This window comes from Salvelinus alpinus, chromosome 19 (genome assembly GCF_045679555.1).
Source record: "Salvelinus alpinus chromosome 19, SLU_Salpinus.1, whole genome shotgun sequence".
Classification (NCBI taxonomy): domain Eukaryota; kingdom Metazoa; phylum Chordata; class Actinopteri; order Salmoniformes; family Salmonidae; genus Salvelinus; species Salvelinus alpinus.
Genome location: NC_092104.1, coordinates 38,378,418 through 38,403,363, shown reverse-complemented (window position 1 = coordinate 38,403,363; position 24,946 = coordinate 38,378,418). Strand labels below are relative to the sequence as shown.

Here is a 24,946-nt window from a genome sequence, read left to right as displayed (position 1 = left end):
CCTGGGTCTGCAGCCCGGGGACGGAGGGGAGAGATGGCGGAGGCATCTGGGTGGAACAGAGTGATGCAGGGCTGAAAAACCCACAGCATGCACTGACCAATTAGGACAGGCAGTCCCCCGGGGACGCCTATGGTTTCCACGGCATCAAATTGACATTGGCCTGGCGCCATTTTAGCTAAAGCGACCACATCTCACCCCTGGATCGTCATCAACCCATCTCACTACAATAGTTTCATCTTAATTATGCTTGTGGAAATAGCTCTGTTAATTTCAATGTGGTGGGAAGCCAATGAAATGTGGTGAATGTGACCGTGAGCCCTCCCTTCCCCTTCGCCAGGGTCATCGGGAGTGCATTGTTCAATCTGCTGAGAGGGTCATTAGCTACCTGCTTCTACATCTGCATTGCTTGCTGTTTGGGGGTTTTAGGCTGGGTTTCTGTATAAGCACTTTGTGACATCTGCTGATGTAAAAAGGGCTTTATAAATACATTTGATTGATTGACCTGCCCTCCATCGAGGACCTGCACGACTCCAGGACAAGGAAGCGTGCAGGAAAGATCATCGCAGACCCCACCCACCTCGGACACCCCATCCTTCAAAGAATCCCCTCTGGCAAATGGTTCAAGTCAATCATGACCAAAACCAGCTGCCTCCTGAACAGTTTCTTATCCGGTACTGTGGCCCTCACCAACTGGCCCTCAGGCTCATAGGGATTAAGACTTTGCATTGAGCCGAGCACTGCACCTTGCCTTCAATGAGGTGAAATAATAATAACTGCACTATACTGCATTTGCACTATATACACCTCTCCATATATAGATATATCCCCTCTGTAAATTGTATGTCATCACTGTAAATCATCTTATACTCCAGAGTTGTATGTTGACCCTATTTATACTGTATATCCTGTATGTTGACTTTGTGTCTGTATCTGTTTGTACATTGTCTATTGCTGGCAGCACCTAGTCACTAAGTCAAATACCAGGTATGTTTAAATGTTCTTAGCGAATAAAGATATTCTGATTATCCAGAGGAGAGATTTACTTTACATCTTAATGTCTCAATAGAATTCCTCTCACACTCCATGACAGCCCCTCCCCTCCAGTGTCCATGGGAACCCTCCCTGTCATACATACAGATGTAGGATCTTAACTTGAGCCAGTTTTCTACAGCAGGAAAATAATCCTCCAGCAACAGGAAATGTGAATGGATTTTAATTAATGGGCATTTTTTGTAGGGGTTGATACATTTTTCTTAAGGAAGAATCAACTCTGAAATTTCAAAGTGGAAATTACAAACTTCAGAAGCCTTTTTAAACCTTAAATACACTACAATTTGCATAACATGAACGTTCTCCTGCAACAGGGTGATCAAAGTAAGATCCTACACCTGTACTTACCTTTCCTGAGGTGCTTCTTCTTGGTCTTGCGGCGGATGCCATTGACCCCGGGCACAGGCTTCATGTCACTCTTGTTTATGGGCGGCGGGTGCAGGATGGGTTTAGGGGCCCGGGTCAGACACACAGGCAGGCCAGCAGCACACATCAGGATACCTGTCATACCTGGCACACACACACACACACACACACACACACACACACACACACACACACACACACACACACACACACACACACACACACACACACACACACACACACACACACACACACACACACACACACACACACACACACACACACACACACACACTCACACACACACACACACACACATACATACAGGAAAGAAAGGAGCCATGTTGGTTTAGTATTATGACTAAGAATGGAATGCGAAAACTAAAGCACTCGTGTAGATGCAGCCTACGGGAATAAAAAATAAAATGTATTGCAAAAGAGAAGAAAAATAGAACCATTACCTGCAATTGCTGGGTGAACTGGTCCAGAGCCAGTCAAGTTCTTAACAGGGAGGGCCGGGACCCTGCAGAGAGAAAAACGTCCAATATGAAATCATCCGGTTTTCAGAAAACTAAACATAATGACACTACAGTTCACTGTTATAAAGTACTGTACTTTCTCAGTCAGAATGGCCACACTTACACAGATGTAGAATATGACGCCATAGTGCGAAAGAGTCCATGGTCACGACACGTGTCCTAGCTAGCAACTACACCACAAACACAGACAAGACAGCCTGACTCATCAACAGTCACTGCTGTCCCAGAGCATGATTCAGAATGACACTTAGAGAGCACACACACACACACACACACACACACACACACACACACACACACACACACACACACACACACACACACACACACACACACACACACACACACACACACACACACACACACACACACACACACACACACACACACACACACACACACACACACACAGAGAGAGAAGACAACCACTGTTGTTTACTCGTAAAGACATCTAAAATAGGAGTGATAGAGAGCTGTGCACAAAGCATGTGGGTCGAGATGAGCTGGTGTGAGTGTGTGTTGGTAAGTCCCTTTTAAGACACCACGGCCTCAGCTTCAGTCTGGTAATGGAGTGCCCTCCCACACAGGGCAGACCAGACTGCAGGGAAAGGTCACCTGTCAGAGCTAGGGTTAGAGCTTTAGGGTTAGAGACCGCAGGCTGAGCTTCTTTTGCTGCTGCTTCTGCTACTCTATGTGCAGAGAAAAGAACAACTGATCTGCGGTGATGGAGAGGACCAAATAGAAGAAAGGGAAGCCATTTTGATGTCAACACAACCAAAACAGTTTAGCGCTTACGCAATGATCGCAATGAAAAAAGAGCAGCTTTGATGATTGAATTATTATCCTGTATTAACTTACACAGTATTTCAGTACATGCAAGAAGCACGTCACTGAATTAGAGTAGAATAATAAAACTGTCTTACTTTCCCAAAGGTATTATGTAACGTTAATACCATTGATCTAAGAGATCCCTTCCCCCAATAGCAGCTCTGACTAGATGTGCTCCACACGAACCAGCCCCTCCCACCGGCCTCTCTCTCTCCATCTCTGTCTCTCTCCTCCATGTACAGGCAGTGTCCAGGACCCTTAGCCCAGTATCTCTTCAGCACCTCCCTCACAAATCCCTAACAAAAGGCTGCTTTGATGTGAGTAGACCCTGTGTTCCTGTGCCAGGGGAGCCCTTCAATGAGCTCTACAGAATTAACAAAGGCCCACGTGTCCTGGACACTCTGGGTCTGATCTGCCTTATCTCCACTCATTCTCAGGGGAACTAGTGTAGCGATATGCAGGCTAGGCTACATAGAGGAGTAGAGATATGAAGCTGTGGCCAGGACAAGGTCAGCTAGCTGGGTAATGGCCTATACTATAGCATGATGCATGTCAGACAGCTGTGTGCATGTGTGGTCCATTTATGCTCAGGAAGGCCGAGAAAACGTATGTATTGTGTTGGAGAAAGGCCAAGAGCCAATAAGAGTATTGTGCTGGCATGTCTGCAGTGCGTGCTGTACACAGCGCCTCAAACTGGCAAATCAGCTCAAGCAGACAATCAGGCATTTTCAAAGAAAACAAATTAGGCATTGCCCACGGGGAGAATTCCTGCCTATATTTAAACATGCACTTACAGTATCTCAAATAAAGAGTGTCTGCCTCTTGAAACACATGTATAATTCAGGAATTTCATGGAGAGTGTTTGTGATTAAACAATACATTTTCACCAGGAGATAGCAACATATAAAAGAGCCCTTGGCACTGTCACACACACATGTACACACACATGCATACACACACGCTAGTGCACCTTGAGACAGTGTAAGTGTAACAGCATTTGTAAGCATAATGTTTTAACATCATGAGATCATTCAACCATATAAACTCTTGTTGCACAAAAACACACAACAGCATTTCTTGCCACATTTAATTTCTAAATATGGGAAGCTAGTAACTCCAACTTTAAGCTTTTAATTAACAAGACCCTCGAGTTATTCTTAGTAACACCTGGTCCACACTTGCAAACATCAAAAAAGTTTAAACTTTTTCTACGTCTTAAAATCCGCATCAGCCAAATAAAATAGAAAAATGTGATAGAATATTTCTTGTTATCTCCTCCCATGGGATAACCTGGCACAGTTAGCCCTATGATAACACAACCAGCTGGCCATGATTATTCCCATAAGAAATTCTTCATCAGCCAACCAAAGATCTTAGACTTCATATCCACCAACCGGTGGCCTCCCGTGTGGCGCAGCAGTCTAAGTCACTGCATCGCAGTGCTACATCGCACATTGCACTACAGACCCGAGTTCAATCCTGAGCTGTATCACAACTGGCCATGGTCGGGAGTCCCATACGGCGGTGCACAATTGGCCCAGTGTCGTCCGTGTTATGGGAGGGTTTGGCTGGGGGAGCTTTACAAGTCGTTGTAAATAAGAATTTGTTCTTAACTGACTTGCCTAGCTAAGTGAAATCTTAAAATAGGTCAACTTGGACACCAGAGGGATATTTTCAACCAAAGAATTCAAGGTTTACTATTGTTCCGCTTGCTCTGTAACAAGTTTAGTGTGACAAATGAATGACGCATCCTTGACTAGGCTACTAGCTACTAACGTTAGTCAAAATTCAAAAAAGCATGTTTTTGCATACAGTTGAAGTATGAAGTTTACATACACTTAGGTTGGTGTCATTAAAACTCGTTTTTCAACCACTCCACAAATTTCTTGTTAACAAACTATAGTTTTGGCAAGTTGGTTAAGACATCTACTTTGTGCATGAGACAAGTCATTTCCCCAACAACTGTTTACAGACAGATTATTTCACTTATAATTCACTGTATCACAATTCCAGTGGGTCAGAAGTTTACATACACTAAGTTGACTGGGCCTTTAAACAGCTTGGAAATTTCAAAAAAATTATGTCATGGCTTTAGAAGCTTCTGATAGGCTAATTGACATCATTTGTAGAAGAGTACCTGTGGATGTATTTCAAGGCCTACCTTCAAACTCTGTGCCTCCTTGCTTGACATCATGGGAAAATCAAAAGAAATCAGCCAAGACCGCAGAAAATAAATTGTAGACCTCCACAAGTCTGGTTCATCTTTGGGAGCAATTTCCAAACGCCTGACGGTACCACGTTCATCTGTACAAACAATAGTATGCAAGTATAAACACCATAGGACCACGCAGCCATCATAACGCTCAGGAAGGAGACGCGTTTTGTCTCCTAGAGATGAACGTACTTCGGTGAGAAAAGTACAAATCAATTCCACAGTAAGAACATCATAATAACGGTTAAATATGGTGGTGGTAATGTGATGGTCTGGGGATGCTTTGCTGCCTCAGGACCTGGACAACTTGCCATCATTGAAGGAATCATTCATTCTGTTATGTATCACAGAATTCTACAGGAGAATGTTAAGCCATCCGTCTGTGAGCTGAAGCTGAAGCACAGCTGGGTCATGCAGCAAGACAATGATCCAAAACACACAATCAAGTCTACATCAGAATGGCTGAAAAGCAACAAATGCAAAGTTTTGGAATGGCCTAATCAAAGTCCAGACCTAAACCCGATTGAGATGTTTTGACAGGACCTGAAACAAGGAGTTCATGCTTGAAAACACACAAATGTCGCTGAGTTAAGGCAGTTCTGCATGGAAGAGTGGGCCAAAATTCCTCCACAGTGATGTTAGAGACTGATCAACAACCACATGAAACGTTTGCTTGCAGTCATTGCAGTTAAAGGTGGCACAACCAATTATTGAAAGTAAGGGGGCAATTACTTTTTCACAAAGGGGAATTGAGTGTTGCAGAAAAATGAAATAAGTGTCACATTTTTGTGTTATTTGTTCACTCAAGATCCTTTTTTTAATATTAGGTTTTGGTTGAAGTACTGACAACATTCAGGGTGTAATCTGTAAGCGTATGCAGGGTTATAGTATCCCTCTTCTGCTCTGCTCTGCTCTTTATCATTGACCTGTTTCAGGGAAGGGACCGTCTCTGGGGCCAGTGACCTGGTCCTTCCTGCAGCTGGGGCTAGGGCTGGGATTCATGCTATGGGCCACTGATGACCTACATCCCCCCTCTGCTCCTCTCCCTGTGTGGGCAGGGACATGGTCACGAGTCCACAGCTGGATGCCATGCTGCACACATAAAAGCCTCGCAGTTACTCCTAAGATCTACTGATCATTTAGCTGATCATTTTGCTTCCATCTATTATTAAAACTGGGGTTCAGATTTAATCAGGAGGTAGTACCTTACAAATGTACAGTACAGTAAAACAATACCACAGGAGTGTTCTGGTATTTCACTTTCAAGTAAATTCCATGAGTGAGTACAGACCCAGTAACCTCTTTTTCTCTTTCACTCCATAAACCCTTATCACTCTCTTCATCCTCTGTTCCCTTATCACAGTCCTGTCTACCCTTCCTCTCCTCCATCCCTCTCTTCTCCTCTATTCCTTCTCCTCCCCTCTCTCCCAGACTGACTCTCCAGCCTGACTTGAGCAGGAATTAATTAGGCTGAGAGCAATGTGATTTCCTCCGGATACAGAGACCAAATTAGGCCCAGTTACAGAAGTGCTGACGGAGCCCTTATATCTCATCGTCTGTTTATCATGCACCAGGAAGACAGGGAGGAGGAGAGGAGAAAACTCAAAAAGTGCTTAATCGCATATTGATGTGGTGGAGGACTGGGAGAGGAAGGCAGACCCTGCCCCCGGTTATGCCCAGGGGAAGAGAACAACATCAGTAATGCACTTTACAAAGCACTCTCAAAACAGACAAATAAGCAATAATGACACAGAGCATCTCTTACATAGCATCGGTTTGGTCTGGATGGTCCTTCGTGATTTATTCAGTTGTTTCTCCTTTAATTCTACCTAATGGAGACAGGGCTGAGACAGGGCTGAGACAGGGCTGAGACAGGGCTGAGACAGGGCTAGGGGGTCTAGTGGAGAGCAGAGAAGGGCAGGCTACACACACGGCTGTGTAATCCCTGCCTTGTCCACTGGCTTCCACTCTTTAGAGAGCTAGCTCTGCTCTCCAGTCTGAACAGAGGACAACGTTGGTAATAATCACTTAACACAAGGAGACATGAGTGCCAAAACAAACCCTACTCACTCAGCCAAGGGCAGAGAGAACTGCTGGGCAATTGCATAGTAAAGTACTATTCACAGCCTCATTATCAAACATCTAGTAGTGCAAGTAGAAAGGATCTCTCTTACCATGTATCCCCTTCAGCCATCTTTAGCACATACACAGATCATTTCCTGTCCGAGAGCACAAAACCTTAGATTGTGTTTCTCTGTGCTCTCTAATGCGGAAGTGAATTGAGGAAGTTGAGATGAGGAAGTGGCTTTCTGATGTTGAAATTACAAAAGAAATCACCTGCAAACTGCCTCTCTGTCCTTTACTATAACTGTAAAACTCCCTGAGAAACTCAATGTCCAGATATATGGCAAGTTTTGAGTTGAACATTGTGGTATGATCACAGAGGAAACATTCATAAGAGGAGTGCTCTGTACACTCCAGATAGGCAGAGAATCAAAGGCCTTGTTGGAACACAAACATCTATTCAATTCCACTTTCTTCCTCCTTTGGATGAATGTGTTCGTAGTTCTGAGGTTGTTTTTACTGATACACCTTCTGACATTTATGATTCAGGTACAGAAGATCAAAAGTAAAGGCCAGTTGGAATGTGAATAGCAGATGAAAACCGTGGAAACCCAATATGAAAAGCAAATGTGACATGCCTAGCCAGACCAGTAGGTGATGCTCTTTACTAGTCTGAAGACAAGCACAAAATTATTCCGCTGCAAATCTGAATCTGTAATGTAGGTGGCACCATGTGCTCTTTTTAAAGGATGGGCCCCTATCTCTTGAAGACCCTAGGATCCATGTGTAAAGGGGTGGTCAGCCAGCCACTGGGATGACAACCCAACTTGGGATGGGGGAGAGGTTTTAGCAGGTGGAATATTAGAGGACAATTAGAGGTTTACTTAGTCACCGCTGCAGTATGCTTAACAGTGCAAATATCATGGTACAGCTATATAAACATTAAATTATCATGGTACTTCTTAATGGTAAGTTTTCAAACATATATTATGGTAAGTATAATCGAAACTTGTATCTCATTATGGTAGGCGGTGAAATAAGTACAGCTAGTTATAAATGTAATGGTTTAACAGATAATAAGAAAATACGATCAGTCCTCAAAAGACGATCAGTCCTCAACTGGCAGCTTCATTAAATAGTACCCGCAAAACACCGGTCTCAACGTCAACAGTGAAGAGACGACTCCGGGATGCTGGCCTTCTAGGCAGAGTTGGAAAGAAAAAGCCATATCTCCGACTCCGACTGGTCAATAAAAAGAAAAGATTAAGATGGGCTAAAGAACACAGCCACTGGACAGAGGAACTCTGCCTAGAAGGCCAGCATCCCGGAGTCGTCTCTTCACTGTTGACGTTGAGACTGGTGTTTTGCGCGTACTGTTTAGGAAGCTGCCAGTTGAGTACTTGTGAGGTGTCTGTTTCTCAAACTAAACACTCTAATGTACTTGTCCTCTTTTTCAGTTGTGCACCGGGGCCTCCCACTCCTATTTCTATTCTGGTTAGAGCCAGTTTGCGCTGTTCTGTGAAGGGAGTAGTACACAGCGTTGTATGAGATCTTCAGTTTCTTGTCAATTTCTCGCATGGAATTTCGCATTTCTTGTCTTCATTTCTCAGAACAAGAATAGACTGACGAGTTTCAGAAGAAAGTTATTTGTTACAGGCCATTTTGAGCCTGTAATTGAACCCACTTATGCTGATGCTCCAGATACTCAACTAGTCTGAAGAAGGCCAGTTGTATTTCTTCTTTAATCAGAACAACAGTTTTCAGCTGTGCTAACATAATTGCAAAAGGGTTTTCTAATGATCAATTAGCCTTTTAAAATGATAAACTTGGATTAGCTAACACAATGTGCCATTGGAACACAGGAATGATGGTTGCTGATAATGGGCCTCTGTACGCCTATGTAGATATTCCATACAAAATCTGCCGTTTCCAGCAACAATAGTCATTTACAACATTAACAATGTCTACACTGTATTTCTGATCAATTTGATGTTATTTTAAAGGACAAAAAAATTGATTTTCCTTCAAAAATAAGGAAATTTCTAAGTGACCCCAAACTTTTGAACAGTATCATCACCCCTTTAGACAAAGTTTTATGGGAAAGGGACTGGGGGGACTAAATATATTTCTCCCGTAGGCAAAGAAACTTGAAAGGGGTGACGATATTAATTAACAATCATTTTGAACCCAGTGTGCAAACTGTTCGATTGGACCATAAACAGATTTGGCTCATTAATCTATATGGTCCAAATGATCCACACTTCTTTGAAAATATATATAATAATTTATCGAGCTTACAGGCAATAGATGACTCAATTAGTTTTGCAGAGATCGGATGAACGGATGATCTCGCATGCAGAGATCTTCTTTGCAGCAATTTGACCATGAAGGCCTGATTCACACAGTCTCCTCTGAACAGTTGATGTTGAGATGTGTCTGTTACTTGAACTCTGTTAAGCATTTATTTGGGCTGCAATTTCTGAGGCTGGAAACTCTAATGAACGTATCTTATGCAGCAGAGGCAACTATGGGTCTTCCTTTCCTGTGGCGGTCCTCATGAGAGCCAGTTTCATCATAGCGCTTGATGGTTTTTGTGACTGCAATTGAAGAAACTTTCAAAGTCCTTCAAATTTTCCTGATTGACTGACCTTCATTTCTTAAAGTAATGATGGACTGTCGTTTCTCTTTGCTTATTTGAGCTGTTCTTGCTATAATATGGACTTGGTCTTTTACCAAATAGGGCTCTCTTCTGTATACCAACACTACCTTGTCACAACACAACTGATTGGCTCAAACTCATTAAGAAGGAAAGAAATTCCACAAATGTACTTTTAACAAGGCACGCCTGTTAATTGAAATGCATTCCAGGTGACTACCTCATGAAGCTGGTTGAGAGAATGCCAAAAGTGTGCAAAGCTGTCATCAAGGCAAAGGGTGGCTACTTTGAAGAATCTCAAATATAAAATATATTTTGATTTGTTTGATACCAAATTTGTTATTTCAAAGTTTTGATGTCTTCACTATTATTCTACAATGTAGAAAATAGTCAAACTAAAGAAAAACCCTTGAATGTGTAGGTGTGTCCAAACTTTTGACTGGTAATGTATATATAAACACAAATTCTTCCGCTGCTCTATCGTTCGCTACATACTTTAGTCTGAGACTGCCACCATGGAAGTTGTTTGTGGTGGACGAGGCGCACGAGGGTCATTGTACAAAACAAAGTCATCACTGATTGGATCGTCCCTAACCAATCAGAATATCAAGCCACTGACGACTTTTCAAACTGTCGCTTTACCTGCCTGTGTTCTGGCTCTGGCCAAACCCATCGGTTTCTGGACCAATCAGACCAACCCGAATGCGTTCATTGCAGAGAAGAAACTAACATCCTTGTGCATAGCGTAGCGTTTGGCCGGAGCAAGGAGTCTGGGTAGCCAGGCAAGCTCTACTCCACCTCTGATAATCATGACTACATTACAACAACCATGTTCAGACTAAGCCTGAAATTATCCAGGCGTAAACTAGCTCATTAAACTAACTCCTACCTCCCTCCGAGGCCTCCAACTGCTTTTAAATGCTAGTAAAACTAAGTGCATGCTCTTCAACCGATTGCTGCCTGCACACTCCAGCCCGACTAGCATCACTACTCCGGACGGTTCTGACTTAGAATATGTGGACAACTACCAATACCTAGGTGTCTGGTTAGACTGTAAACTCTCCTTCCAGACTCAAGTTAAGCATCTCCAACCCACAATTAAATCTAAAATCGGCTTCCTATTTCGCAAAACAAAGTCTCCTTCACTCATGCTGCCAAATATACCCTCGTAAAACGGACTATCCTGCTGATCCTTGACTTTGGCGATGTCATTTACAAAATATCCTCCAACACTCTACTCAGCAAACTGGATGTAGTCTATCACAGCGCCATCCGTTTAGTCACCAAAGCCCCATATACTACCCACCACTGCGACCTGTATGCTCTCGTTGGCTGGCCCTCACTACATATTCATCGTCAAACCCACTGGCTCCAGGTCATCTATAAGTCTATGCTAGGTAAAGCCCCGCCTTACCTCAGCTCACTGGTCACCATAGCAACAACCACCCATACGTAGCATGCGCTCCAGCAGGTATATTTCACTGGTCACCCCCAAAGCCAACACTTCCTTTGGCCACCATTCCTTCCAGTTCTCTGCTGCCAATGACTGGAACGAATTGCAAAAATCACTGAAGCTGGAGTCTTATATCTCCCTCTCTAACTTAAAGCATCAGGTGTTAGAGCAGCTTACCGATCACTGTACCTGTACACAGCCAATCTGTAAATAGTACACCCAACTACCTCGTCCCCATATTGTTACTTATCCTCTTGCTCTTTTGCACCCAAGTATCTCTACTTGCATATCATCATCTGCACATCTATCACTCCAGTGTTAATGCTAAATTGTAATTATTTCGCCTCCATGGCATATTTATTGCCTTACCTCCCTACTCTTCTACATTTGCACACACTCTAAATGGATTTTTCTATTGTGTTATTGACCGTACGTTTGTTTATGTGTAACTCTGTGTTGTTGTTTTTGTCGCGCTGCTTTGCTTTATCTTGGCCAGGTCGCAGTTGTAAATGAGAACTTGTTCTCAACTAGCCTACCTGGTTAAATAAAGGTGAAATAAATAAATACAAATTATAAACACCTACATGTTCTCACAAGGTTATTATTTAAACTGCAGTCTTTGTCACTGGTGACAGCTTACAATGTGTATAGATGTGTAATATAGCACCTGCCTACTAGCAGCATGTGTGAAATTCATACAGTGCTGCAGGAGGGAACATGTTATTTGAACATTTACTATGGAGAGAATTACTGCAACATCAGATAAGACGCATGTTTTCTTGTCAGCTATTTCACACCATCAACCCTGAGTGGGTTTCAAAATAAGCACAGAGAACAGAAAGACGCAGTGAGTTTATGAGGTAGTTATAGAGTGTATAAAACAAGTGAGATTTGGGTGTGGGTGTATGAGAAAAAAAACTTGAAATGTTTCTATTCTGCGTGGGTTTCTGTGTTATCTGTCTGCAATGCACTGGTGGGAATATGTGAGGGTGTTCACGTGCCTGTGTCCTCCTATGTGTGTAGTTGTTAACCACACTCATCCTGTGTGTGTAGAGCCACACGCCTGGGAAATGTTGTTCTCCACCTCAACCCTTTCTCTTTCTCACTCTGTCTCGCTCCATTTTTTCTCTCAGTCGTCTCCCACAGCCTCTCACAGCTCCCTCCCGCCCACTGCGCAGAGGTGAGAAACCAGCACTCCATCCACTCCAGCCCTCTGATTTGATAGGACCCTTAAAAATCACTACAGGGGTTCTCAGCTGTCTCACACACACACACACACACACACACACACACACACACACACACACACACACACACACACACACACACACACACACACACACACACACACACACACACACACACACACACACACACACACACACACACACACACACACAATACACTATTGCCTGTTTCACATGTTCAGGTTTCCAGCCTCCACCTGTCCACTCAGTCATGTGCTGCCATGAACTGCCAACATCGCACATTCCCTTACACAGAACTAGGCCTTGTGAAGTCTGCCTGAAGGACAGTATCATTTCAATACATACTGTCTAACTGTGTCTCTCCCCATAAGCTGTGAAAGGGAAATGGAATGAAATGAGATCACCAGAGGGTTCATTTTAGTAAAGAAAACAGGATAGGAACAGCGGTATTGGTTACAGTTCTAGACACTACTTTCCTTTAGTTCCCTTCACTAAATTGCTCTCGGGTCGGATCGCTCTGCTCAAGCTCCCATTTTTCCTTGATCCATTATTCACCTCTCCCCAGTGTATCTCTGCCTCCATGGCAAATGGGTTTCCACAGCTACATGGGAGCACAGCTTTACACACGCACATACACAGGCATACACTTCCACAAGAACACACCTTCACACACACAAACAACAGAACACACATACAGTGTTCAGCATAGAATATAATGACACATAGCTTGCTGTGTGGTAAAAAAATTACTGGGTAAAATTAGAGGCATTGAGCAGAAAACAGCTATTTGGAGTCTATTGAGGCAAGTGTAAGCTTGATATCCAGGACAACCATGCTAAGATTCAAATGTAGAGCAGAACAGTTCCCCACACTCCCCAGTGCATATAGAGGAGTAGAGAGAAGAGATGAAACAGGAGAAAGAGCAGAGGAGAGGAGAGGAGAGGAGAGAAGAGAAGAGGAGAGGAGAGGAGAGGAGAGGAGAGGAGAGGAGAGGAGAGGAGAGGAGAGGAGAGGAGAGGAGAGGAGAGGAGAGGCAGCTGAGGCAGTAGAGCTGTCAATGCACCCAGGACCTGGAGCTCCCACTGCAGAGCCATTGATCACCCAGTTAACAAGAAGTGCAGTAAATCAGCAGACACACAACATAGAGATAGAAAAGAGAGACAAAGAGAGACAAAGAGAGAGAGGCCGAAAGAGAGAAAGAGAACGAGATCGAGAGAGAGAAAAAAAAGGGTGAGAGAGAGAGAAAGAAAGCGAGATAGAGAGAACGAGATAGAGAGAGAGAGACAAAGAGACATAATGTGATGCAACACAACACAATGCACCAGACACATACGCTGTATGCAGTATGTCAGCAGAGGTATTCTAAAACTGTATGGCACATTAGACAGGTAGACAGACAGAGCGAGATGGTGTTCTTATTTACATTTTTTTCCTTCAAATTGCTTTCATCTATTGTCATCTCATTGAAAAAGCAATCTATAGACTAACTGAATGTGCTTTTGTTATGTCCCTACTGCTTGTGTGTTATTCTAATGTTCATACTGAAAGAGATGTGGTTTTGGTGGAATGTAATCAAAATGAATCCTGGTTACCCTGGTGGGATGGCTCCTCTAGCAGTGCCCATGGAAATGCGCTGGGTTCCCGGCCGGTTCAGGTTGTTCTGCCCGTTGATGATGACATGGTGGCCGTGGGAGTGTGCATGGGTGTGGGAGTGGCCATGTGCAAGCGGAAGGGACGGCAGTGCCGGGGAACAAGGGAAGTTGGAACTAGACAGGGGCGACTGCACCTGTTCAGCTTTAGCTTGGCCACTTCCTGCACTTATGTTGTTATGCTGTATGTTGTTGCTCCCGGCACCGGAGGTTGGGGACCAGAGTGTGGTTCCGGCGAAAGTGTTACTCTGCCGTACCACATTAAGCGTGCCTGTGGCCCCTGGAGCTCCTGCGGCCCCTCCGTACAGCTTACGGCGCTGAGAGGCCAGGATGGCGTTGGAGGCGGCCCGCGTGCTGTTGACTAGAATGCACTGCTGGCAGGAGCAGGGTTGGCCGGAGCTGGCGCCCACAGGCCACGACTGGGACTTGGGGATGGAGCCCATGATGAGAGGGTAGGCCAGGTCCATGCGTCGGCGCAGGCGGCGTTTCCTCTGGCTCTGCCGGTTGGTCTGGACCATACTGTTGAAGTCAATGAGGTAGCAGAAACCCAGAGAGGTCAGGTCCAGCCAGGGGTGCTGCTTCTCATAGGCGTTCTGGATGGTCACACAGATCTCCATGTCGTAGGGCGTCCAGGAGCCGCTGTCGTTCTCCCACTCCCACACCACACCCTTCCCCGGGGCTGACGACGGCTCATAGAAGTTCCTGTGGACCGGCCTCATGGTGCCTAGAGGGAGAGAGCGAGAGGATAGGAGGTCAGAGGAAAGAACTACTGTATGTATCCATCATAGATGATTCACTTACCAAGATCTCAAACCACTTTTTGTTTAAATAATCATGAATTTAAATGTATAACTCATTGAATAAATTGGCCAAGCATGCTTCAAAATCAAAAAGTAACCCAGATTCTAATATGTGAAAATGACAGTCATAATTTTCTACATGTCTCTGTGTTGAGGAAGAAGAAGGGGAGGGGGAGACAGAGGTGTAACCCTGCCCTCCTGCTGATGGCCTCACAGCCCCCACCTCCAATATAACACAATTACTGTGGTCACATGGGAAATCAGGACACCTCTCCCCATCCATCTCCTGCCTGCTACGCAGCACACCAGCAAGGGTATCCAGGCTCTACGGCTAGGACCACCACCACCACCCTTCCCCCATTTCTTTTAACAGCTAAATGCACACTAACTTGCAGTGGAACACCAGGGTGATAATGGAAGGAAGGACGTGTGTGTGGTGGGGGGAAAGGCTGGCGTAAAAGGCTGTGGCCCCCCAGCCATACAGCACAGCATCACTGGCACCAGAGAATAAAACGCATCAGCAGAATCAGCAGCACTGACCTTGAATCTCTGCCGCAAACTGTGCTAAAGGACTTGGCTTGGCAGCTCATTTAATTTGGAAGGCTGCTGAGAACCTCTGCACACAGACACACAGCCAGCTGCCTCTGTCACTCACCTCCCCAGCCAGTCAGTCATCCATTCCTTCACTCATTCTCCTTGCCTCAGTGGTCTATTGATTGACTTTCAATTTCCTCCACACACACACTCTCTTCACTCTCTCCCTCATGCATTACTTCCCATGCCTGATGTTAGGATAAAACTCACCAATTCACACTCACTCACTCATAGCTACCACTGTTTCATCCATTCAATGAGCTCACTCACTGTATCACTTATTCACTGTTTCACTCCTGACTACCAATTACTCATCCAGCATGTTGATTTACAGTAGTATACCCAGAGCCTCAGGTGGGAATAGAGGATGAGATGGAGTGAACAGCTCTTCTACAGAGTAGGCTTTTATCACTTAGTGTTCTCTCCTGTGGGATACATTAACATGCAACAGACAAACATTCTCTCTTTCTCCCTGTTAGGCAGTGTGTGTGTGTGTGTGTGTGTGTGTGTGTGTGTGTGTGTGTGTGTGTGTTCTCACGTCTCAGACCCAATCAATGGATGTGCAGCAGCACCACACTCTCTTGTTAAACGCTGAGTTAACTAACACTAGCCTTATAAATATTTGATGATGTGGAGACTTTTTATCTGCTGGGCATCAATTTAGCTTCACCAAGGAAATATAAACATAGGGCCCTATAAAAATCTGTTTTGTTTTTCAAGGTTTCCTTTCCCCCTGTTTTTTCAGGTTTCCACCCTAAAAAAAATCACACTTTAAAAAAATAAATAGAAAAACAACACATTTGGATGTTCTATGTCCACAACAATGTTTAAACCACATCAGGAGACCACTTTTGAGGTCTGGGATATTTTATTTTATTTACATTGTTGGGTGTAGTAACCCTTTAATTCCAGCGTGGTTTTTAGCGGGTGTTTTTGTAGCGCACATGTGTTGGTAGAGTTTGCTATACAAATACCAACTGGATTGACGCAAATAATCATGATATAATTCTGCCAGGTAGGCATAGGCTACATTGTAGCTAGTTAACATTTAACTGAGAAGGTTTTCGGTAAAGCCTTTCCATCTACCAGAAGACTTTTCGTTAGCCTCATCGCTAACTGCTACACAAAATGGTAGCTGTGCGCACCGCACATACACAGGTGGGGGATTCTCGTTGCCTCTTCAGAACGTCGCAGGAAATACGAATCACTGATGCATTCTGTTCATGTCTTATGATAAACTTTGGCAAATTAATTCATTTTCAATACATTTAGTTGATTTCCATTCCACTAAGTTCAATTCATTTTTTTATTTTGTTGAATTCCGTTTTAATGTCTGGACTCTGTCCGCATTCTGTATACCAGAGTTTATAGGGCCCTATAAACATTATCTTCCTTTAAGAGCCAATTAGGCTTTCATAGGCCCTAATGGAAGCTAATGTAGAGAACATACACAAAATTGCTAAAATATATTCTATAAACGGTGACATGCCCAAATGGAGGTTTGATTGGAAATCATGTTACCTGGTTATTACAGCTAATTACTCCAACAGGATATGATGTAGGGCCATGACATTCCCATGAGGGATAATCCCTCACCAGGGGCCAATTTGTGAATACATTACCCCTCCTATTCCAGACCATAAATCATATACCTCACATATAAACCCCAGGATATTATCAAGGCGAGACCCAGATAAAGACACAGGAGGCAGATGGTTGGAGTCTTACAATATTTAATAATCCAAAGAGGTAGGCAAGAGAATGGTCGTGGACAGGCAAAAAGGTCAAAACCAGATCAGAGTGGCAGACAGGCTCGTGGTCAAGGCAGGCAGGTACAGAGTCCAGAAACAGGCAAGGGTCAAAACCGGGAGGACTAGAAAAAGGAGAATAGCAAAAAGGAGTAGGGGAAAAACATGCTGGTTGACTTGACTAAACATACAAGACAAACTGGCACAGAGAGACAGGAAACACAGGGATAAATACACTGGGGAAAATAAGCGACACCTGGAGGGGGTGGAGACAATCACAGGAACAGGTGAAACAGATCAGGGCGTGACAGATATAACCTGTCAAAAGATGAAACATAGGAACGTCGAACAGACAAGAGCTAACCATCTAGCTGAGGGACTGTATCTGCTCTACTGTGCGCATTTCTATGCTGTGGTAGTGACTCGGGTTAGATAGGGCCTCAAGGAGAGAGTGAAGGTCAGAACAGTGCAGTAATCACATGGAACCATAACAGGAAGCTCCACTCACATACAGCATGAACAACCTTGCAGCACCTTATATGGCTGTCGGTCTCATGCAGTAATTTACTGTTGTATATATAATGGCTCCAGCCCAAAGACTGAGGCTGAGTTGTTGATGCTCTCCGTGCGACCCAGCCGACCCTCTATGCTCTTCCTGACAGGAAGCGGCGAGAGAGAGTGGTCACTTCCTGTCTGACCCTATGTGCCTTTGGCACCGGTCTCTCCCTTCCCTCCTAAGTCTCTCCTCCCCTCTCCCATCCTCCTCATGACATCCTCCAGATGTCCTTACCCAACAAAACAGCGGTCCCATTGGGTGAGGAGACGTGGCTGTGTCATGTATAACTGTGTCAAGCCTCACTGTGGGACTCTAACCCTAGCTCACACACAGAAAGGTGAGTTCAGGGTGAATTAAACTATTAAGACTCTTGTGGCTTCCTGAAGATCTGTTCCTTCCCTGACAGAGTCTATCATTCCATCACTCTCTTTAATAGGATTGTTTTGGTCTTCAGCTGAAGACAGGTCTGTCTGACTCGCTCCTCACAGGTCTGTCTGACTCGCTCCTCACAGGTCTGTCTGACTCGCACCTCACAGGTCTGTCTGACTCGCACCTCACAGGTCTGTCTGACTCTCTCTTCCACTCTCTCATCTCCCGCTGATGCCAGCCCTCCCTTTCCACTCCTGGCTAGTCACCAACTCTCTGACAAATGTTTCACATTTTCCACCCTGTCACTCATTGGCTACCATCCTGATCTTAGACAACACTCTTGTTGTCCACATTACCCAGAACTCATGCTCTCGCTAGTGCTGCATTAGACAGGCTGATGATAAGCCCTGTATGCCTCTAGATACAGGCCCATTATGTATCCTAATAATTGACAAGCTTCTCCAATTCCCCCTGGGCCACCCTGAGCTTATTAAAAATAGCTCCATGAGTTCCTGTAACTACAGAGGGAGAGAGGCCAGTAACAGCTACACTGTGAGGCTGCCGAATGCTAGCTAGCTGAGTAGCACTTAATAGGAAGAGGCTAATCATTTTTTTATTACCGATGTAGGATCTTAATTTGAGGCGGTTTGCTACAGCAGGAAAATAATCTTGCAGCAACAGGAAATGTGAATTATTATGTGGATTATAATTAATGGACAATTTTGTAGGGGTTGCTAGATTTTCATAATGGAAAATCAAGTCAAAAATGTCTAAGTGGAAATTACAAACGTCAGAAGTCTTTTAAACCTTAAATACTGTACACGATAAGTTCTCCTGCAGCAGTGTAATCAAATTAAGATCCTACATCTGTACAGCAGCCAAACTGACTGGCCAGTGGCGAACACTGTGGTGCTGGGTCAGGTGCACTCTTTTGCTCACTTATATATCATAACATAAGATTCATTATAGCTATACCTTTCCTAAATCAGGGTTTGACATATACAAGCTTTTCTATTTTACTGCTGTGGGATATATTGCCATTTGGTACAGTTCATCGACCTAATTTCTAACTAAATGTTTATTGGGCTGTACATCAGCTTGCACTTAAATGGATTTATTATCCTGGACACATTCTCTATGCGAATATTGTATATCAGTGAAAGAACAATAAATATTCCATTATGTGCTGCTACGGTATACAGGCAATAAAGTAATTGAGGTATGTTTGATGTTTTCCCTAAAACCCCACTAGCACAGCTTGAATGGAAATATCCCTTTCATCTCCTGAAAAAAGGCCTTCACAAACAATGTCCCCGATACAGTTATGAGAGAACACACACAACTAGGAGGGTGTCGATGACATAAAAATGCGTCCTCGTTGTGAGATAAAACATCTAGGTCAAACAGATCTGTGGTGAAGTGTTGAAAATACAATCTCTAGGTACGTACCCATTAGGATTAGGACCCCTGAAACATATGAATGACATGCATACAGCATCAGCAAGCATGTTCACAAAGTAATAAAACATACATCATAGGTACTGTGAGATACTGTACTAGCGTTATACCAGCATGCCACTAACTCGTCTGAGATCAGAGAGCTAGGTAATGAGGATGACAGTGTGGTATCAGTAGCTGGCTTGAGAATGTTACTGGCTACAACATACTACTCCTTACCATAACTATCCCACCCAAGCTCCCTCAAACTTAATTATCCAGATCACTTTAACAAAGCAAATTTCTATACTGCTGAGCCACTGTACAGTTTTGACATAATAATGCAGAGCTATAATGGACCCGTGGTGCTGGGAAGCAACCTAGAATCCCTACAACAGCAGCCTCCTCTCTCCAGCCGACGTGATGGATGAACAAAGGACGAAAAGGTACAGGTGGTTGGGAGGAGAGGAAGAGGCTGGCGGGGGAGGGTTGGCGGGGGAGGGTTGGCGATATGCATAGAGCTTCTCTGCTAGAGTGGAATGAAATGAGGATGTCTCACTTTCTCTTACCCAGGCAAGCTTACAATGTGAATACTGCAGCAGAGTAGCCCCCGATGACTCAGTCCTCCTAAGACAGGCTGCCAAACAAGACAAGCTGGGGGGGGGGGGGGGGGGGGGGGGAGTAGCAGAGCCCCCTCCCCCCCCCATCTCTACCCCCCTGCCTTGGGGAGCTGGCCAGTTACAATGCACTTGTGCAGAGTTTGCAGTTATGGTGGTAACAAAGACGGACCAAAAAAAATGTGTTAGTCTTGAGGTACCTGCCAGATATTGCACTGCAGCAATGCAACAGACCCTGAAACAACCCTGCAGACTGTGTGTGTGTGTGTGGGTGTGTCGTGACTGTCCTGTGTCAAGGTGCTTCAGCTCTGTCAAGTGTACTCTCTTTCTACTTTTCTGCCACCCCGTTGAGTGTGTCACAAGTTGTCACTTCCACTTCACACAGCCACACAGAGAAAGCCCCTCATCAGGCAGCTGGTCTAGCAGGAGCCTGCATCTTTAGTATGTCACTGGGATGGGACACAGAGCCCCACAAAGCCCCGGGCCTGGGGCGTCACAAAGACTCTCCATAAGACACTGTCCAGACCTGCCACAGAGGATACGGCAAGCAGCCTTCTTGTTAGCAGAGCAAGTGGATGGTGGCAGTACTGTACTGTGTTAAGGCGGGTGGTGGCAGGTGGGGAAGTGAGTGCATGTGTCTGTCTGAGCCATCTGGAGACACAGTGGATTGCTGGAGCTCAGAGGCCTCTCCTCTATCTCTGACAGGTGACCTTACATGTGAGAAGACCACAGGAGGCTGCTGATGGTAGGATGGATTATGATTATGCCTGTAATGAGGTGAATGGAGTGGAAACCATGTGTTTGATACCATTCCTTTACTCCATTCCAGCCATTACTATGAGCCAGTCCTCCCCAGTTAAGGTGCCACCAACCACCTGTGGAGCAGACAGCCTCTCACTCCACTCACTACAAGAGAGTGACAAGCACACGCAACCCCTCCACCACACCCCTGCCTGCTCCAAGCAGTATTTATCTATGTGACAGGATGATATTTCATGTCAGCCATCAGCCAGTTAACAAGCGTGTAAGGCAGTTAAAATGGTTCGCTAACTCAGCAGAAAGCCAATTGAGAGGCATACTAGTCTTTGGGGCCATTGAGGGATGTTTGCACAGGTCCTTCTCGACCTCAAGAAGAGCTGTACTGGCTACATAGAAACGCAAATAAAACACAAACTAATGGTTATGAGTCATTGGATATGACAATGCAATCCCAGTGCAATCCTTCTGACCCTAGACACTCATAGCTGGATTTAATCAAGCCCCAGTGAGGTGATTCAATTGCTATGTACTGCATATCAAATAATACAACTCATGGAGTATCATTCTCACAATCCACTCTTGGTAAATATAGAAGAGGAACAGATATACAGCGACAAGGAAAAGTATGTGAACCCTTTGGAATTACCTGGATTTCTGCATGAATTGGTCATCAAATTTGATCTGAAGTCCCAACAATAGACAAACATAGTCTGCTTAAACTAATAACACACAAATTATTGTATTTTTCTTGTCTATCATTTAGAACCCCTAGGCTAACGACTTCTCCAAAAGCTCATTGGAATCAGGAGTCCGCTAACCTGGAGTCCAATCGATGAGACGAGATTGGAGATGTTGGTTAGTGCTGCCTTGCTCTATAAAAAAAAAACTCACAAAATTTGAGTTTGCTATTCACAAGACGCATTTCCTGATGTGAAGTATCTCTAAAAGCCTTGAAGTTCATCAGTCCACGGTAAGATAAATGGAGAAAGTTCAGCACTGTTGCTACTCTCCCTAGGAGTGACCATCCTGCAAAGATGACTGCAAGAGCACAGCGCAGAATGCTCAATGAGGTTAAGAAGAATCCTGTGTGTCAGCAAAAGTGTCAGCTAAAGAACATGATAACATATCTGTTGACGAGTCTACGATACGTAAAACACAAAACAAGAATGATGTTCATAGGAGGACACCACAGAAGAAGCCACTGCTGTCCAAAAAAACATAGCTGCACGTCTGAAGTTTGCAAAAGTGCACCTGGATGTTCCACAGCGCTACTGGCAAAATATTCTGTGGACAGATGAAACTACAGTTGAGTTGTTTGGAAGGAACACACAACACCATGTGTGGAGAAAAAAAGGCACAGCACTCCAAAATCAAAACCTCATCCCAACTGTAAAGTATGGTGGAGGGAGCATCATGGTTTGGGGCTGTTTTGCTGCCTCAGGGCCTGGACAGCTTGCTATCATCAATAGAAAAATTAATTCCCAAGTTTATCAAGACCTTTTGCAGGAGAATGTTAGGCCATCTGTACGCCAATTGAAGCTCAACAGAAGTTGGGTGATGCAACAGGACAACGACCCAAAACACAGAAGTAAATCAACAACAGAATGGCTTCAACAGAAGAAAATACGTCTTCTGGAGTGGCCCAGTCAGAGTCCTGACCTCAATCCGATTGAGATGCTGTGGCATGACCTCAAGAGAGCAGTTCACACCAGACATCCCAAGAATATTGCTGAACTGAAACAGTTTTGTAAAGAGGAATGGTCCAAAATTCCTCCTGACCGTTGTGCAGGTCTGATCCGCAACAACAGAAAACGTTTGGTTGAGATTATTGCTGCCAAAGGAGGGTCAACCAGTTATTAAATCAAAGGGTTCACATACTTTTCCCACCCTGCACTGTGAATGTTTACACAAAGACATGAACATATAATTGTTTGTGTGTTATTAGTTTAAGCAGACTTTGTCTATTGTTGTGACCTAAATGAAGATTAGATCAAATTTATGACCAATATATGCAGAAATCCAGGTATTTCCAAAGGGTTCACATACTTTTTATTGCCACTGTAGCTGGTGTGGATATGGTGTCCTTTAGCCTCCTGTAGGATGATGATGCCTTGGTTGAGTAGACAGGCTAGTATCCCCTGTGCTGCTGAGACAGGTTTTTTTTAATCCTCTGGTCTACCCAGCCAGCTGCCAGACAGGCTCAGTGTCTGGCCTTATCTGTGAAGACTCTACATAAAAGCAAGGTGTCACTTTGATTCCCTGTCTGTGCTGGTCAGCTTTGATCAGCTCTAACACGTCCAGGTAGTCAGATGTGGTGTGATGCAGCAGGTCAGCAGGCAGGCCACACTGTTCACTCTGCAGACAGATAGAGACAGAGTCGCTCCGATTTACTGCTGGAACAACATGGCTGAAGAGAAAGATTCTAATGTGCTCTTCTATGAACTTTGCAACCTACATCAACTGGAAATGTCTTGACACTGCAGCCTGTGACAAACAAATTGATGTTGTCTTTAAAAAAAAGACGAATGTTTAAATGATTCCATCTTGTTCCGATCTGGTGAATGTTACAATTATTCCACGTTGTTCCAATCTGATTGACTAATGAGTAAATTAGACTATTGATACAAAAAAAGGTATCTGTCCTGAATGAACTGTCTCTTCTGAGCCAGCAGGGTGTTTAGAGAAACAGGACAAGCTCAACCAGGTCTCCTGAGAATGGGAGAATGTGCTTGTTAAGGCTAAAAGTCATATTCAGGCTCTAAATCAGGATCGTGTCTTCTCTAGGAAGGTGTAGGAGGTCTAAGAGACTTCACCCCGCTTTAGCCAGAAGTCCAGAGGGCTTCATCAAAGGGTAAAGCAGCGTAACAGTGTTACCTAGAGATGGGGTCAGAGCTTTTGGAGAAACTCATTTCATAAATCCAAAACCGCCCAACAAGCAGCTCAGCACTTTTTTCAAAGTCAGCCTTTCTCTCTTGGGTGGGTCAGCCTAGTGGTACAGTGTGGAGCGTGAGGACTGAAAACCAACTGAAATATTATGAAATATCAATGGCTGGTGCTATAGGAGATTCCCGAGTATGGGATAACTGTCTTCTGTCTGTTATAGCCTTTAGCCTACACTTGTAACGGCAGCCTTCCTCCTCTTCACAAGAAGAGAAGGTGTAGCAAGGATCGGACCAACACGCAGCGTAGCCAGTGCTCAACATGTTAAATTACGACAAATAAATGTGAACACTTACAAAACAAAATAACAAATGTGGCAAACCGATACAGCCCTATCTGGTGCAGCGAAAACACAGAGACAGGAAACAACCACCCACAATCCCCAACACAAAACAAGCCACCTATATATGATTCCCAATCAGAGACAACACAAAACATCTGCCTCTGATTGAGAACCATATTAGGCCAAACATAGAAACGGACAAACAAGACACACAACATAGAATGCCCACCCAGCTCACGTCCTGACCAACACTAAAACAAGCAAAACACATAAGAACTATGGTCAGAACGTGACAACACTGGTGTGAAGAGTAAGTATTGTATTTTCAGTACAGTACCGTAAATGTATCATTACATATAGCTAGTATACTCTGAATAGCTGGGGAGGATGCTTATAATTTCTAAAATAAAGTAACTGTTCCATATATAATATATATAATTCTGAGGGGAAAAAGTTTCTAGGTCATTCTTATGCAGATAATTTGTTCTAGAAGCTATATTGATTTATACTGAGCATTAAAAACATTAAGACCACCTGCTCTTTCCATGACATAGACTGACCAAGTGAAAGCTACAGTATGATATCTTATTAAATCCACTTCAAATCAGTGTAGATGAAGGGGAGGAGACAGGTTAAAGAAGGATGTTTAAGCCTTGAGACAGTTGAGACATGGATTGTGTATGTGTGCCCTTCAGACGGTGAATAAGGCAAGACAAAAGATTTAAGTGCCTTTGAACGGGGCATGGTAGTAGGTGCCGGGCACACCGGTTTGTGTCAAGAACCGCAACGCTACTGGGTTTTTCACACTCAACAGTTTC

At 44.2% G+C, this 24,946-nt stretch overlaps 1 protein-coding gene across 4 annotated transcripts in view; it reads right to left on the bottom strand.

Annotated features, from left to right (window-relative positions):
- Positions 1-24,946, bottom strand: part of LOC139545523 (E3 ubiquitin-protein ligase DTX1-like) — a 62,878-nt gene that overhangs the window by 10,302 nt on the left and 27,630 nt on the right. For 3 of the 4 annotated variants that reach the window (XM_071353402.1, XM_071353401.1, XM_071353405.1), the window contains 3 exons: positions 13,969-14,749; positions 1,878-1,939; positions 1,399-1,560 (listed from right to left, as the gene is read on the bottom strand). In XM_071353402.1, coding sequence (XP_071209503.1) covers positions 1,399-1,560; positions 1,878-1,939; positions 13,969-14,749 — 1,005 coding nt within the window. The remainder of the gene's footprint in view (positions 1-1,398; positions 1,561-1,877; positions 1,940-13,968; positions 14,750-24,946) is intronic. The other variant, XM_071353403.1, reaches the window with a different exon arrangement.